The sequence below is a fragment of the Uloborus diversus genome, chromosome 3, assembly GCF_026930045.1.
Source record: "Uloborus diversus isolate 005 chromosome 3, Udiv.v.3.1, whole genome shotgun sequence".
Taxonomy (NCBI): Eukaryota; Metazoa; Arthropoda; class Arachnida; order Araneae; family Uloboridae; genus Uloborus; species Uloborus diversus.
The window spans coordinates 15,015,969-15,030,808 of NC_072733.1; the positions used below are offsets into that span (position 1 = coordinate 15,015,969).

Here is a 14,840-nt window from a genome sequence, read left to right on the forward strand (position 1 = left end):
AAGAATAAAATAACATAATTTTTTAAAAAATACTTAGCACATTTTATAAAGCACTCAAAAGGACAGAATAACTTTTCTGGGTCAGAAAGCGCAATATTTAAGTATTCCTGAAGCTTTCAATTATTCCAAGAAAATGATTCCACAAATGAGGAAAGGTGCGGCCCAAGTTATTTCAAGCTAAACGTTCCTAAAAAAATATGCATGTTTCAACACTCAAATTTATAACAGAAAGTTAGATAATGATAATTAGAAATTCTCTACCTGACTAGAGCCGTACTTTTCCTGATTTGTGAAGTCCTTTTCTTGGAAAAATTGAAAACAACAGAAATACTTAAATATTGTCCTTTCTGATCCAGAAAAGTTATTTTGTTCTTTTGAGTGCATTATAAAAAGTGCTTAGTATTTAAAAAAAAATTTCGGTATTTCCTGTTTTCATCGGTACTGTGGAATAATTTTGAAGCTTCCTGACATTTTTAAGCGAATCTTTTTTTTTTTTTAATTAAGTTATCTGGTACTCCGGATGAGCAACCAATATAGTTGTAATTACTTTTTTTGCTATACATGGTCTATTGGTAGTGCTGTAGCTGGAAAAAATTAATAACCTAATTTTTTGACAAGCTGAAATGGAACCTGGGATTTTTGGAATGGAAAACATATAATTCGGCAACTGGAAAATATTTTACAAAATGAACTGTAATTCCTTTATACTTCTAAACCTGAATAAGTTTTTTTTATTAATTATTTCTCACAGGCATATATTCTTACTTTTGGATGATTTTAGTTACTTTTCCTTCAAAGAATATTACTGATCTAATGAAACATTTTGGTTGTACGTGAGTGTGTCATACAAAAATCACCTGCAACTTTTTAAATGAACAAAGTCGTTCAAATGAACGAGTTGAATAAACGGATCAAAAGAATGAACGATCCTCTGATGAACAGATCATTAAAAAGAGCGACATTGCCCACCTCTAGTTCTGTAACATAATTTAGCTGATATATGTATGTAATGTTGAGATACGATAAACAATACTAAACTGTAATGCTATTTGAGGTGTAACTGCCCGATAAGTGAAATATAATGTTCTCTCATAAGGTTCTGAATTGATATGTAATTTTTTCTTCTTGAAAATATTCAGTAAAGAGTTGCTTCTGAGCTGTTTTAAGTTATTCCATGGTCTATCTGCAATTGCTTTTTCAGCAAAACTGTTTAGTTAGTTCTGTAAAATCAGATGCATAGTTAAGGTGTTGAGGGTTTAAAATGAAATTTTTTTAAAAAACTTTTTATATGGTCCCCAAGTCTCTTAACTTATATTTAAAGAATTAATCTCCATTGAAAAATAATTGCAACCAAAAAGTTTGACAACGGTACCACCAATATTTCTTCTTCTTCATCAGCACAACAGCCTGGTGCAGGCCAAGGCTTTCTCCGTCTGTTTCCTCCAGGCGGTACGCCACGTTGCCAGGTTTCTCCACCTGTTCACTCCCAAAATTTTAAGGTCCTTCTCAACACTATCCAGCCACCTTGTTGCTGGTCTTCTCCTTGTACCCTCAATCTTTGAAAAAGTTAGCTTTTTAACCGGGTCCTGATCTGCACGCCTAAATACGTGCCCCAGCCATCTGATTCTATTGGCTTTAATTACTCTTAAGATGTTGGGTTGTCTGTATTTACTGTATACTTCAAAGTTATATAAACTTCTCCAAGTGTCGTTTTCTTTTACTGCTCCAAAAATTGCCCGAAGGATCTTACCACCAATATTTACCCAGATAAAAAACACATTGTTTTATGACTTACACCACTTTACACTCGCCGTCAATAACACTTTTTGAGGAAAATATAGCTGCTAACAAGGGTTTAAAATTATATGCATGCATGGAGTGATTTTCAAAATGTATGAGCTTTTGTAGTGTGTTTGTGTGTCATGACATAACATTTGTATTCATTTTTGAATAGCAATGAAAAATATAAATACGACTTTGCTTTTTTACTCTCAACAGCCAGTCACTCTTCTGAACGGCCATAAGTTCCAGTCTCATCTTTTTGTATGGTCCTATAAAACTTTGAACTTGAATATCTTCATTAGTTTTTGTCGCACAAATGTCAAGTTTTTTGGAAGTAGTAATATTTTTCCATGCAGATTATTTCTCTAAATATAAGTTGGGGGATCTAGGACCCGAAATAATTAAATTTGGTATTTTTTGACTGATTTTTTTTTTCGCTTCAAACTCTCAACATGGTTCGTACGTTCCTTACAAACTCCTTATAAACTCCTGCTTTTTAAGAAAAGAAAATAAGGGCCCTTAAAACTCCTGAATTTTGTTATTATCTCCTTACAAACTCCTTATTTTTTATTTTACATGGCCTTAAAGATTTTCTTCTATCGTAAATCTGATACATAGTGGTTATTTTATACCGGAATTTCGGCATTTTTTCGTCTGTTAATACCGGAAATCCAATTTTTTTGTTAGACTCTTTTCTTCCCCTCTCATCCGATTTTTCTCCCTTACTCTAAATTTCTGACGATTATGTCGATAATTATTAATAATATTACATCTTGTAGCCTTGTTCAAGTACAATTCTAAAATTTTTTTGCGTTAATAAATTCTTTTATTTGCCGTTTTTAGACTTTTGATGCTTTCATTTTGATTACAGCAGTCTCTTTGCATCCGATATGAGGATCGAATTTTTTCTGATTTTTGATGCCTATTATGCTTTTTTAGGGGCAAATGAATGAAATTTCTTTTTATTCCTATAAAAATCACAAATTAAAAATTTTCAAGCGAAATTCTTGGACATTTATGAAAGTCAAAAAGTTAAAATCTAAATCGCTGATTTAATTTGATTTTTGCTTCAATTACGTCGATTGTTATTAATAATACGTTTATTGTAGAGCTCTAAAATGCAATTCTAAAATAATTGACTTTAATAAATTCTTTTATGTGCCGTTCTTTATACTTTTAACGCGTTCACTTTTAAAAATTGCAATCTCTTTGCATCCGCCTGGGGAATAGGATTTTTTGCATTTATGATGCTTACTATGCCTTGTGAAAATGCAAAAGAATTAAGTTCATTTATATTTTTATTAAAATCATTAAATTGAAAAATTTTTTTTTGCGAAATTCATGCTCTTTAAGAGTGTCGAATGTCAGAAAGTTAATTACGGAATCGCTGGCAAAAATTAATTTTTGTTTCAGCTATTTAAAGTGTTTTAATACATACTTAATATCTGTAATTGGCAGGGTTTGTATTGTTTAAAATTTTTATTTTAATCAGTTTTTTTTCAATTTGTTAAAATTTTAAAAATTTCTAAATATTACTTACTATATCTTATACAATAGATAAAAGAGCAACGTATTAGCTAAACAGTGGTACCACTATTTCCTAGAATTATAATTTTCATACTTTTTAGAAGAAAAATTCTAAAAATTTAGCTGTTTTCTATGTTTATCAGCAGAGTCACGCAATTTTTTTTTTTTTTTTTTTTGAAATATTGTACAAAATTTTGAAGATTAAAATAATTTGTACAATTTTTTCAAAAGGATCCCTAATATTTATATTAGATTTTCTGTGTTTCAATCTCGTATGAGTAACCTTATGTTAAAATCAAACACAAGCTTCACCGAAAATTGTTTGTTGTGTTTGAAGTTTGTTGTTTTGTATCCTGTAAATATTTCAATCATTTAATAGTTGGAAGTTATTTTGGCCTGTACTACTTTCAGTCGGCTTATTATAGTGCAAACAATTATTTTATTTTTAAAAGTATTTCTTTTTTTTTTTTTTTCCTTCAGGAAATTGTTAGTACATTTGTTTTTGAGAAAATATTAATTTTTAATCAATTTCACTTATTTTTTATTTTCAAAATAAAACATGTTTCTATGGTCAATCCCCCCCCCCTCGTATTTGAATTTGATTCCGAGTCGGCAAAAGTATAAGAAGCTCTAAATGCATATTTTACTATAAATTTAGTATGTTTGTGCATTCAATGCATTGTATGGAAGCAAAAATAAATAATACATGAGTTACGTGTATTATTTATTTTTACATATTTCTTTCTGAAATACGTCTTAAAAAATGCATCTTTAAACAAGAAACTAGTCCTTAAAAGGTAAAATGAACTCCTGCAAAACTCTTTAAAAAACTCATTACTTTTAATTTTAAAAGTTGAGTATGAACCCTGCTCAATATCTTAACTCTGCATCTGATTTGAAACATTTTTGCAATTAGAAGTATGCATCTAGGACTATCGGTTGCAAAAATAGAGGTCTTGGAGGTTAAATGGGAATATCTTGCTTACTCCATTTTTCTTTTGTTTCTGCTTTGGGGTCAATTGAGTGGAGTACAGTGCATTCCATTGCATGCCCTGACAAGCATGTCAGACAAATTTTGATTTTTTTTAATGGTATATGGTTTTCTATTTTTAATATTTGTGCTCTTGTACACTTTTGTAAGTTTCATTATTATCTATTCATAAAAAGTTTGTTAATATGTAGTCAATTAGGTTTTACTTTTCTTTCAAATAATAGGAGTGGCCGATTGATGGAGGTGGGTGGGGAGTTTCCACTTTGAGCTATCCTGAAGTTATAATTACCGGGTAATTTCTAAAAAATATTTTTTTTATTAATTGCTCTTAATGGGGTAGTGTAAAATGTCTTTATTTGGTTAAATGATGATTTTTTTTGTTTGTTTAGGCATGCAGATGGTTCTCTGAAATTTTGGGATGCCTCAGCAGGTTAGTTTATTCATGAAAGCTATGATATTTTTTCTATAAGAATGTAAAAATGTTCAATGTTTTTGAATAAATCATAAACAAATTTATAACAGGAAATATCCAACGTTGTTTAGCATAAATAAACGGATTACTGTATACACGTGTTTCCGGGTTTCCAGTTGTTCCTGGAAACTGTTCATGGAAATAAGCATACGAGTTATCGTTTGTGGGGTTCAATCATTAGTCAGGCAGAAAATGTTATTGATCTGGGTATCTTAATAAGTCAGGATATTTAAAGTTTAGTCAACAGTGCAGTATAGCTAGTAACAAAGCCAATAAGATGCTTGGGTTTATCAATAGATCTATTTCAAACAAATCTAAAGAAGTTCTTCTGCCCTTATATAGAAGTTTGGTAAGACCTCATTTGAAGTATGCTGTTCAATTTTGGTCTCCTTATCTTAAGAAAGATATTAATGTATCGGAAAGGGTTCAATGAAGGGTAACTAGACTAGTAAGGGGACTTTCAGATTTAGATTATGATACTAGACTTAATAGGCTTAATATGTATAGCCTGGAACAAAGGAGAGTCAGAGGGAACATGATTCAGTTATATAAATTTATCAAAATGAAAGATGTTAATGGATTAAATGATTGCACGGAAAGCAGGACAAGAGGTCATTGTTTTAAGCTATTCAAATCTCAGGCTATCCTGGAAATAAGGAAAAACTACTGCTTTAGTAGGGTTGTGGGCACTTGGAACAGCTTACCGGAAGAGGTGGTAATGAGCAAGGGGGAGGATAGCTTTAAGCCATTGATCTTCATTCGGGACTAATAAATTGTCTAGGACCAGCCTAGCTGGGCCATGAGCCTGTTGCTGATGGTCATCACATTTGTATTTGTTTTCTTTGTTGATTAGTCCATTTTACTCACGCATCTGTTTATAATGCTCTACAAATTTTTATAAGGTTTACAACAGGAAAGCTTCAAGGCCAATCCAAAACCGTTCATTTCTGGTTTTGAATTTTTGTTTTTGTAAGACCTTGTCGAGAAATGCCAACACCACCTGCGAACGTTTGCATCATATGCACCACTTCATCTTTCTATTATTAGAAATGTATTTTTTAGAGTTCATCTTCCCTTCAACAAGTACTTCCAGGTCCTCCAAAAGTAAAATAACCTCAAACATTTTTCCTGGGTGTGTTTAACTGTTTGAATAAGATGTTTTTCCCTGATGAGTTCTCCACTACTTCGCTTGACAAACCTTGGTCGGAACCCTTGCATAATAAAATGCCTTTTGAATACAACCTTCTTGCAGTCCAGAATTGATATTTCTTGATCCAGTCAAAATGCTATCTTTTAATGGCAGGTGTTAATAACTTTTTTTGATTGGTGTTCTTACAAATATCTCAGATTCAATAAGTTTTCGTCAAATTTTCGAGGAGCCCATGCTCATACTAGTAGCTAAAAATTCTCTCTAAAAATTTGTACTTCTTTTTCAAGCATGCACTTTACTCACAAAATACTTTTGCTGATTGAAAATCTTAGAAATGCTGAATTTTCCAAAACCAACTGTTACAGCAATATTCCTCACAATCATAGAAATATATGCTGATTAAAGGTAACAATTCAAGTCCTTTTCCTTGGAGTGATATCCATTTTTTAAATTCATGTCAGAAGCAGACAATTCACACAATCGACCACTTTTTTATAGCAACTGAAGAGAAAATTTTTAACATATCATGATTATGTAGTCAAATCAGTTTAAATTAGTCCAGGGCAGTCATGCGTCCTACGAAAATGCAGTTGAAACTGGTTTGAGGCAGAAAATCTCTGAAAAAGGAACAATTTTCTTAAAAAATATGTTTGTCCCAATTATATTGCTTAGCACTGTACTGTAAGTGCTTATGAAAATTATAAAAAAAATGAAATTACAACTTGAGTTATAAAATCTTTGTTATGGCACCTTTTTACATTATATTATTTTTTGAAAAAGTCCATCGGAATGAATTGCTTGTGGAAGGTCTTTTGAGAATGCTTTTTTAACTTCTTTTCTTCTCTCTTCATCTGCCGTGGTTATCATCTGCAATGTTTATATTTCTTTGTTATTTAACTTGATTATCCTCTGTGCTATTTATTTATTTTTTTTTTTTTTGCAATGGCAATGACAAAAGAAATTAAATAGAATAGTGGAAATGTTTTGATGAAAGGTGAATGTTGTTTTTCTTCCCCGTCGTTGACAGAGAATATTATTTTATATTTTTATGTTAGCAATTGTTCGTACTTAATTTATTTTTAGATTATTCAAAAATTTTCTCTGCTGAATTTTTAGGAAAGCCGAGCAATCTTATTCAATTAGCCGAGGAAATAATTCAATTAAGCAGGGATCTTTAACAATGCATCTATGAGGAAGTATTCCGTTCCAGAAGGATTTATTCGTATGAGTTCAGTATTTGTTTATTCCTTGCCCTATCAAGCAGGGCTGATAGTATATTTTCACTTCCACATTATAATTGGCAATTAGTGCTGAAACCAAGATTTCTTAGATGAGTTTCAACCCCCAAAACCTTTCCTCTGACTGTGCTACTGTATAAGAGGTACTTATACTAAAAAAGTTTAACTCTCCTTAGTATAAAGACCATTTAATGTTTTGCTTATGTGAATGTATTTTTGTAACCTGAAGCAACTTTTGAAAAAGAATGTAATTTGGTTTCTTGTATGGTATAAGATGTGAAGTCAAACTTTTTCTTCTTTTATAGTTTCTCTTCAAATTTTGTACAAACTGAAGATATCAAGATTGTTTGAAAAGCCAAAACAACAATCATCCAATAATCTTGATGAAGATCCGTTTGCAATTGAACACATAGCTTTCTCTACAGACTGTCGAACTTTATGTCTAGCTGATGCTAGTTCTCATGTTATTGCATTTAAATATCAACAAAGTGAATCTTCAACTGACCTTACTGTAAGTTTTTATGACAGTAATGACTGCAAGATTGAATGAATAATTGATCTTTATGCGCTCTTGTATCTCTTTGTTCTCATGTTCAGAAGTTAATATAATGCATTAAATACATAAAACTTAAGAGTTAATATGAATTTAGTGGTGTGTAGAACACTATAAATACTAAATGGAGATAATTGTGTACATTTAAAAGAGTTCAATTAATAATGTGTGTGATATCTGCTAAGTCTTCAAAACAATGATAAATCATGCTATGCTTGACTGATATGTATAGTTAAGGTAAAATTTTTTGACAATTGTTTTAGTATGCAGCATTTTCATCAATCAGTAGTGATGAAATACATCAATTCCAGCTGCACATTTTCAGTGGGAACAAAATATTGAAGTGCTAGAATTCAGTTTATCTCAGATCCAAGTATTTCAAATTTTTTCTTAGTATGTGATCTACAAATTGACAGAAGCTACAACTACTGTAGATGTTTTTGAAAGCATTATGGGAAAAGTTCTGAGAGACAGCTGCATTAAGCCTTGACATCTACCATAGAGGTACTCGTCTAAGAAATTATTTTTGCGGTAAAAGAAAATGCTGATTCTGGTATTAAAAAAAAAAAAAAACAGAAGTTTTAAATCTTGTTGCCATTTGCTTAGAAATGTATGTACAATTGGAGTTAAAATATTGATAGTGGAGTGGATAGTGAAACGATTTTAAGTTTGGTGGGAAGTTCAGATTTTGCCAACAAATTTATTTTGCTCTGAATATAATACAGAAATAAAGTGAGAAGTGGACTCCCAAAAATTACCACAGAATGATAATTTTCTGTGTGGTTGAATCATCTGAATTGACATCAGAATGGAAAACTACTCAAATCTTGACATGTCATGTAGCAGACTCATGCCAGAAGTGAGTTCTCCATGACATAGGGAGTTCCACACCTATTATATATATATATTTTTTTCAAAGGTTTCGCAGGCCAAAAGTTTCTTTTCATTCTTTGGGAGAGTGCATCAAATAATGTCAACACAGATTTGAAGATTATTTATAACTTGTTCATAAGTTGTAGTTCTTTTCCAAAAATTATTTACTTATTTAAATTTGTATTTTAAGCATTGTGCCACAGAAGTTAATTTTTCATTTGAATTTATATACTTACCATTCATATAAAAAGGATTAACAATGACTTATAATGTCATTCTATGTTACTGTAAGTATTAATTTTCCGGAATAATGGTAAATAAAAGTTAATAATAGTTAAATGATAATAAAAGTTATCGATTATCTAGGATGCAGCACTTAGATGTTATTTTCAAAAGAAATATGGAAATGCATGTGTAAACAAGCTGCGTAACATTTTTAGGATGCAAATGTATTTTAAGAAAACAAGAATTAAGTATAAGGCATATTCTGTTTTCAGATTTAACAACCAGTGGCAAACTGGCAGTAGTAATTGATTCCTAGAATAATGCAGTAGTAAGATGAATATTTCTGGTTAGCCAAAATAAAAGCTCAAATAAAAACTGAAAGTGGAGTTCTGATAAATAAAATAGACAAATGCAAATTTTTTACCTTTGATCACCACCTATCTTATATATGAATTTGAAAAGATAAATTTATCAAACATAATTTTTTTTTCAGAAGAATTAGCTCTTTTGCGCAAAAATTTGTGTGTATTCTTATGTTGATATACAAAAAGCAAATATCCTAAAATTTTCATTGTGCATTTTTTTAAAATCATGGTACATTCTATTTTTAGGTTTTAGAAATCCCTGTATTTTATGAAAATGAAGATGAAGGAGAAAATCAAGATAGTGACTCAAATGCTCATATTTTGAGCAGAACTGACAGTCAGTGTGGGACATCTCATTTAGATAGTGCTAAAATGGTAATATTTAAATGCACCCAAACATGTTTTTATGCGGTCTATTTTTCTGTGTTTTTTTTTTGTGCAATATATTAAAATTTAATACAGATTGGGATTCAATTGACGAAATTACTTTTTAAAACGAGTGCGAGATAGTATCTGCAAGTGACAATGTAGGCATCCCAACGGGAAGTCACTGTGATCTCCCAAAAATTTCCTTATTCAAGAAATTTTGTGCTTGTGCTCAGCAAAATTATCATCACTTGGTTTTTTTTATTTCGCTTAAATATCACAATTTTTTAAGTTTTTGGGTTATTTTCTATGTGAGACTTTTTTTTATGGGGTCCCTATCCACCTCATAAAAAATATATTTTTTAACTATGTTGCGAAACTAACTTTTTAAAGCTACTTGGGAAGTTTCAAACAATTTTTTTAATGTGGATTTTTTTATGCGGTCCCTATCCACCGCATAAAAACAGGTTTGGGTGTACTTGTTTGTTTTCTCTCGGCCATTTTCATTATTCTTAAGTGTGTAGCGTGTTTCTGTATAAATTTGTAATAATCAGCAATTCTTTACTTTTTTTTAAATTTCTAATATACTAACTATCAAAGCTTTCAAAATTGGTCGTTTAATAAAGCCCAGTTTTAAATTTATATACAAATGCCATAGGCTATCATGGCTTTCTTCCAAATATGTTTCATTATTGTCATAAGTAGAATAAAATGCTAGCTGTTCATGGTACCACAAATACATCAAAGTTACAGAGAAAATTTGAGCTTACTTGAACTGTTCAAAGTTATTAGAGCTCTTTCAATGCATTGGCTCCAATTGTATAAAAAGTAGTCATCCGAACCAGCATCAGCAGCCAATATTAACATAGAAAAAAATTTGACCCATTGGTCCTATTATAATGCTGATGTTTTTTGTAGGGGAAAAAAACACACACACACAAATGTTATAGACCCAAACTATTTTTACTTTTTAATTAATACAAATACAGGTACATATGGGACAACAAGCAACATTCTCTGGGCCCAGCTCTGCTGACCCTAATCAATTTATTAGTCCCCAATCAAGATCAATGGCCCTTTTAAACCTAACAACCCTCTTGCTTACTACAATCTTTTCTGGTAAGCTGTTCCAATTGCCTACAACCCTACTAAAGTAGTTATTTTTCCTAATTTCTAGATTAGCCTGAGATTTGAATAGCTTAAAACTATGATCCTTTGTCCTGCTATCCACGCAAAAATTTAATCCATTAACTTCTTTCATTTTTGATAAATTTAAACAACTGAATCATATCCCTTCTGACTCTGTCCCTCCAGGCTATATATATTAAGATTTTTAAGTCTGGCATCATAATCTAAATCTGAAAGTGCCTTTACTTGCTTAGTTAGCCCTTCTTTGAACCCTTTTCGATTAAAAGTAGAAACAGCATATTAGTATAAATCAGGCTTTTATGGAATCAACACAGTAGTTTTACTAGTTTCTTAAATGCAGAATTTTGGATCTCGATTGAAAATTTCATTTTCACGGACACTTATCAAATCATCACCATAATGAGCATTTCAGGAAGTTAATACACTTTCATAAAAATTCTTATTGCATATGCTCACGTATAAGCTGAGCAATTTGGTACAGTGTCAGCCACTAATAAAATCACTGGATTATAGAATCAGTGGCTTTTTAAAATTAGATCTGGAAGAACAGAATCATTGCAATACCAAAACATGTTAAAACCATCCTTTAATAAAATCACTCTCGCCGTTCTATAAAATAAAAATTTTGGACATCCTTTGTAAAAAATTGATAAAGAAGCACCAAGAAGGGAAGGAATTGGTCTCAGAAGATGAGGAAGTCTCAGCATCGAACTTGCCTCTTCAATGGATGTCAGAAAAGTGCTTGATGGTATACAATGCAGTTTAGGGCAAAGAAGAAAATATAATGTTAAACGTTACAAAACATGTAGTAAACTCTCAGACCATATTGAATCTTAACTCTCCAATTCTGTTAACCGAACTGCAATACACCAATATTTTAATAGCCTTGTGTAAAAAAAACCTCATGTTTAGTTAAAATAACAACTTTATTTTGAAATTCTTAAAACAAAAATAAATGACATAATTCATTTCGTTTTTTAAAGTATTTAAATTTCAAAACCTTTCATTTTTTTTAAATGTACACTGTTATAACCAGAGGTTCCATACGAGTGAATATATTCTCCCTAAGGTGAAAGCATGGTGCCCAAGGGTGCAATACTAGCCAGGAAGTTGAGCAGGGGTGCGAAAACAGCAGACAATCGTAGACAGGGGTGCCAAAACAGCAAGCAATCGCAAAATGACTTGCTGGCGCATGCGCTTCCAGCATACATTCACCATTCAACCACTTCAATATGGCGGATGAATGATAGGTTGCATCTATGCGTGGCTTCTATGTCTTTCACATTGAATGAAATACACTATTGGATTAAATCCCAACTTTTCTAGGATAATTCTTTAAAATAACAAGTAAGTACAACTTTTGATCACTTTGTAGCTTTTAGGGCTTTCAAACATAGTTAAAAGTACGTTTAATGCTTTTCAGTTACCGTTAGTCCGTTACGATACCTTAGTACCGTTAGTGTCGTGAAATTTCCATAATTCAAAACGCTACTAAATATATATATATATATATCATTATTTTCTTGAGCACTCGATAAGCAACATTTAATCACCAAAATAATAACCGCAGTAAGATTCTCAATAATCAACAAGTGAGAACCTAAATATTCTTGTGCTTCCTAGATTACTACACAACAGCGAGCGCAAAAAATAAAAGAAATCTCTCTCCGTCTTGCTTTTTCTTTTGCTTTTTCGTTCAAGTGTTTGAATCATTTCCTGTAAGCCGTTAATATTTCGATAGCATTAGGAATTTCTTTAAATTTTTAAACTGTCGAAAAATTTCATGCACATTTTATTTTATTGTTATTTTGATTGAAATTTTGAACGTTTGAGAAACTACTTTGTTTTTCCGTAACTTTAATATCCCAGAATATTTTTGGCTCTTCATGTAAATAATTCAGAAGTACCTCTACACTTTGCTTTCGGTGCGGTTATTTCTCACAAATGATCATTAACTTAACTATGATTATTCAAATAATTACTCATCTTTAACTTTAAATATATTTGTGACAACTCTTTGATACCAAATAAAGTCTGTAGATATTTATTGTTTTATTCATTTTTAATATTGCTTCGTAAAAAAAAACTCATCAGTACGCAGAATGTTTTCACAAGTTTTTTTACCACCCCGATAGTTATTATAATTATTATTATTTATATTATTTATTTTTAAGAAAAGGATAAAAATTTCACAGGTCCGCAATGTTTTTCATGTGCTTTTCTGACCCGTGGGTCAAAAGAGGTTGAGAAACACTGATGTAGAGAACGATCAGATGAATTAAAGCAATGAGCACTTCTTAACTATGTTGAAAACTCTGGAATATGATCAAATGCTGTAATTACAAGTTTTAATCATTTCCAGTACTGAATTCATGCAATGTGAAAAGTGTGCAAAATGTAGACTATCATGAATGAAAACAAAACTATTTAAAAAAATATACACAACTGTATTCAAAAACGCACACAATACAGGGGAGGGGGGGAGGAGGATCTACAGTAAGGGTGCCATTTCTCTCTCCGAAGGTTCATTCTTTTCACCCCGGCTGCCTATTTTTAAAAGGCGCCTGTTTTTCACCCTAGTTAGAGGTGCAATTTCGGCTCCGTATTAGGTGCCGCTGGTGAACAAGCGTTTCACCCCTGAAAGGTGCCGAGTGCAACCTGTAGTTTTAACAGTGTAGGCATGCCCGTTTATAAAATCAGCCGCTTTATAAAATCATGTAATAATCACAAAGTATATGGTTAAAATTTTAGGTATCAATTTATACCGAGGGGCGAAATTTATTCCTGAATTAAACCCAAAAGTTTGTACCTATTTCCCAATTTTAGCTTACTCCTTTTAAAGTAAACACTAAAGAAATAAATTCTGAGACAGTTTAATAGTTTTATATTGCTTGACTTAAATTAAGGTAATTAACTACAATAAAAGTTCTACTATAAGAACAGTGCATGAAACACTCTAGTCGTTTAAGTGTCGAAGGTCAAGCATTCTCAATCTACCAAATAGATCAGGTAAGTTTAGCAAAATATTACAAAATGAAGTGATACATTGGTATGAATGATTTCTTGACCTATAATATAACTGCTATTTTGCAATCAACTTTATTTATAATCTCATAGTGCTATTAAGCGGCTCTATAAAAACACGCAATACATCTGCTGTTTTTCCTACGCAATCTTTTTTTTCTTGTACTGCCAATCAAAACGTTTTTTCTATTTTTTAAAATTGTTGAGAATTTGGAGACACATCAAACTTCAATGCAATTTCATTCTTCCTTGCTACGCCATAATTGAATTAACTCAACTTTTCTTTGTAGCTTAAAATTTTTAATTTTCTCTTAGCTTATTTTGAAATTCTATCTCAACCGTTCAAGAATCAATGTAATGGCAGCAGAAACATTTGCTTTTTTGTAAAAATGAAAGAAAAAAGCCAGTTTTAAAAAGACCAGCAGCTTTGTAGAGTACTGCAAAAATAGCTCTCCCGTCCAGTAATCCTCCTACCTCCCTTTTACGCTAAAAGAGGAATTTTCCATAATCCTGAATGTAAGCACCCCTCCTTGTAATTTTTTCCATTACATTTTCGGGCTGCACTAATTTTATATGTGCAGGTTTTTCTTTTCTACTGAAAAAAATGAGGTAAACAGTAATTTAAAACAAAAAGAAAATAAAACTTGCTAAATTATGTGTAAATGATCGGTTTCAGTGATTTATTACATCCACTTTGTCTAGACGTCTTTTGATGCAATGCAGTGGCGCTGATTTCTTTCTTTTTGTTTATACTTTTTGGAGAGTAAAAAAAAAAGAAAAAAATCCTGATTTTTTGACTTATAGAATTACTTTAGCAAGAAAACTGATGACAGTCATGAAATAAAATTCGGCTATTTGAATATTTCCTCTAAACAAAATTCAGCTTATTTAAAAAAAAAATAATATTAACTCCTTATTGAGTTAGACAGGAATAAAGATTCACTTTGACTTATTGAAGTTTTTGGCTCATCGAAGTTCGACTTACCGAAATTTCACTGTAATATGCAAATATGCTTTCCATATTTTGTTTATGGCTGATAACACGAATTAGTGGAATTACCACAAATTAAAAATCACAAAAAGACTATAATTGCACAAATTATAATAAAAGATCTCCACCGCAAG

At 31.2% G+C, this 14,840-nt stretch overlaps 1 protein-coding gene across 1 annotated transcript in view; it reads left to right on the top strand.

The window, feature by feature from the left end:
* Positions 1-14,840, top strand: part of LOC129218040 (syntaxin-binding protein 5-like) — a 215,511-nt gene that overhangs the window by 116,171 nt on the left and 84,500 nt on the right. Inside the window, exons 13-16 of the mRNA XM_054852219.1 lie at positions 4,525-4,592; positions 4,690-4,730; positions 7,466-7,671; positions 9,423-9,551. Coding sequence (XP_054708194.1) covers positions 4,525-4,592; positions 4,690-4,730; positions 7,466-7,671; positions 9,423-9,551 — 444 coding nt within the window. The remainder of the gene's footprint in view (positions 1-4,524; positions 4,593-4,689; positions 4,731-7,465; positions 7,672-9,422; positions 9,552-14,840) is intronic.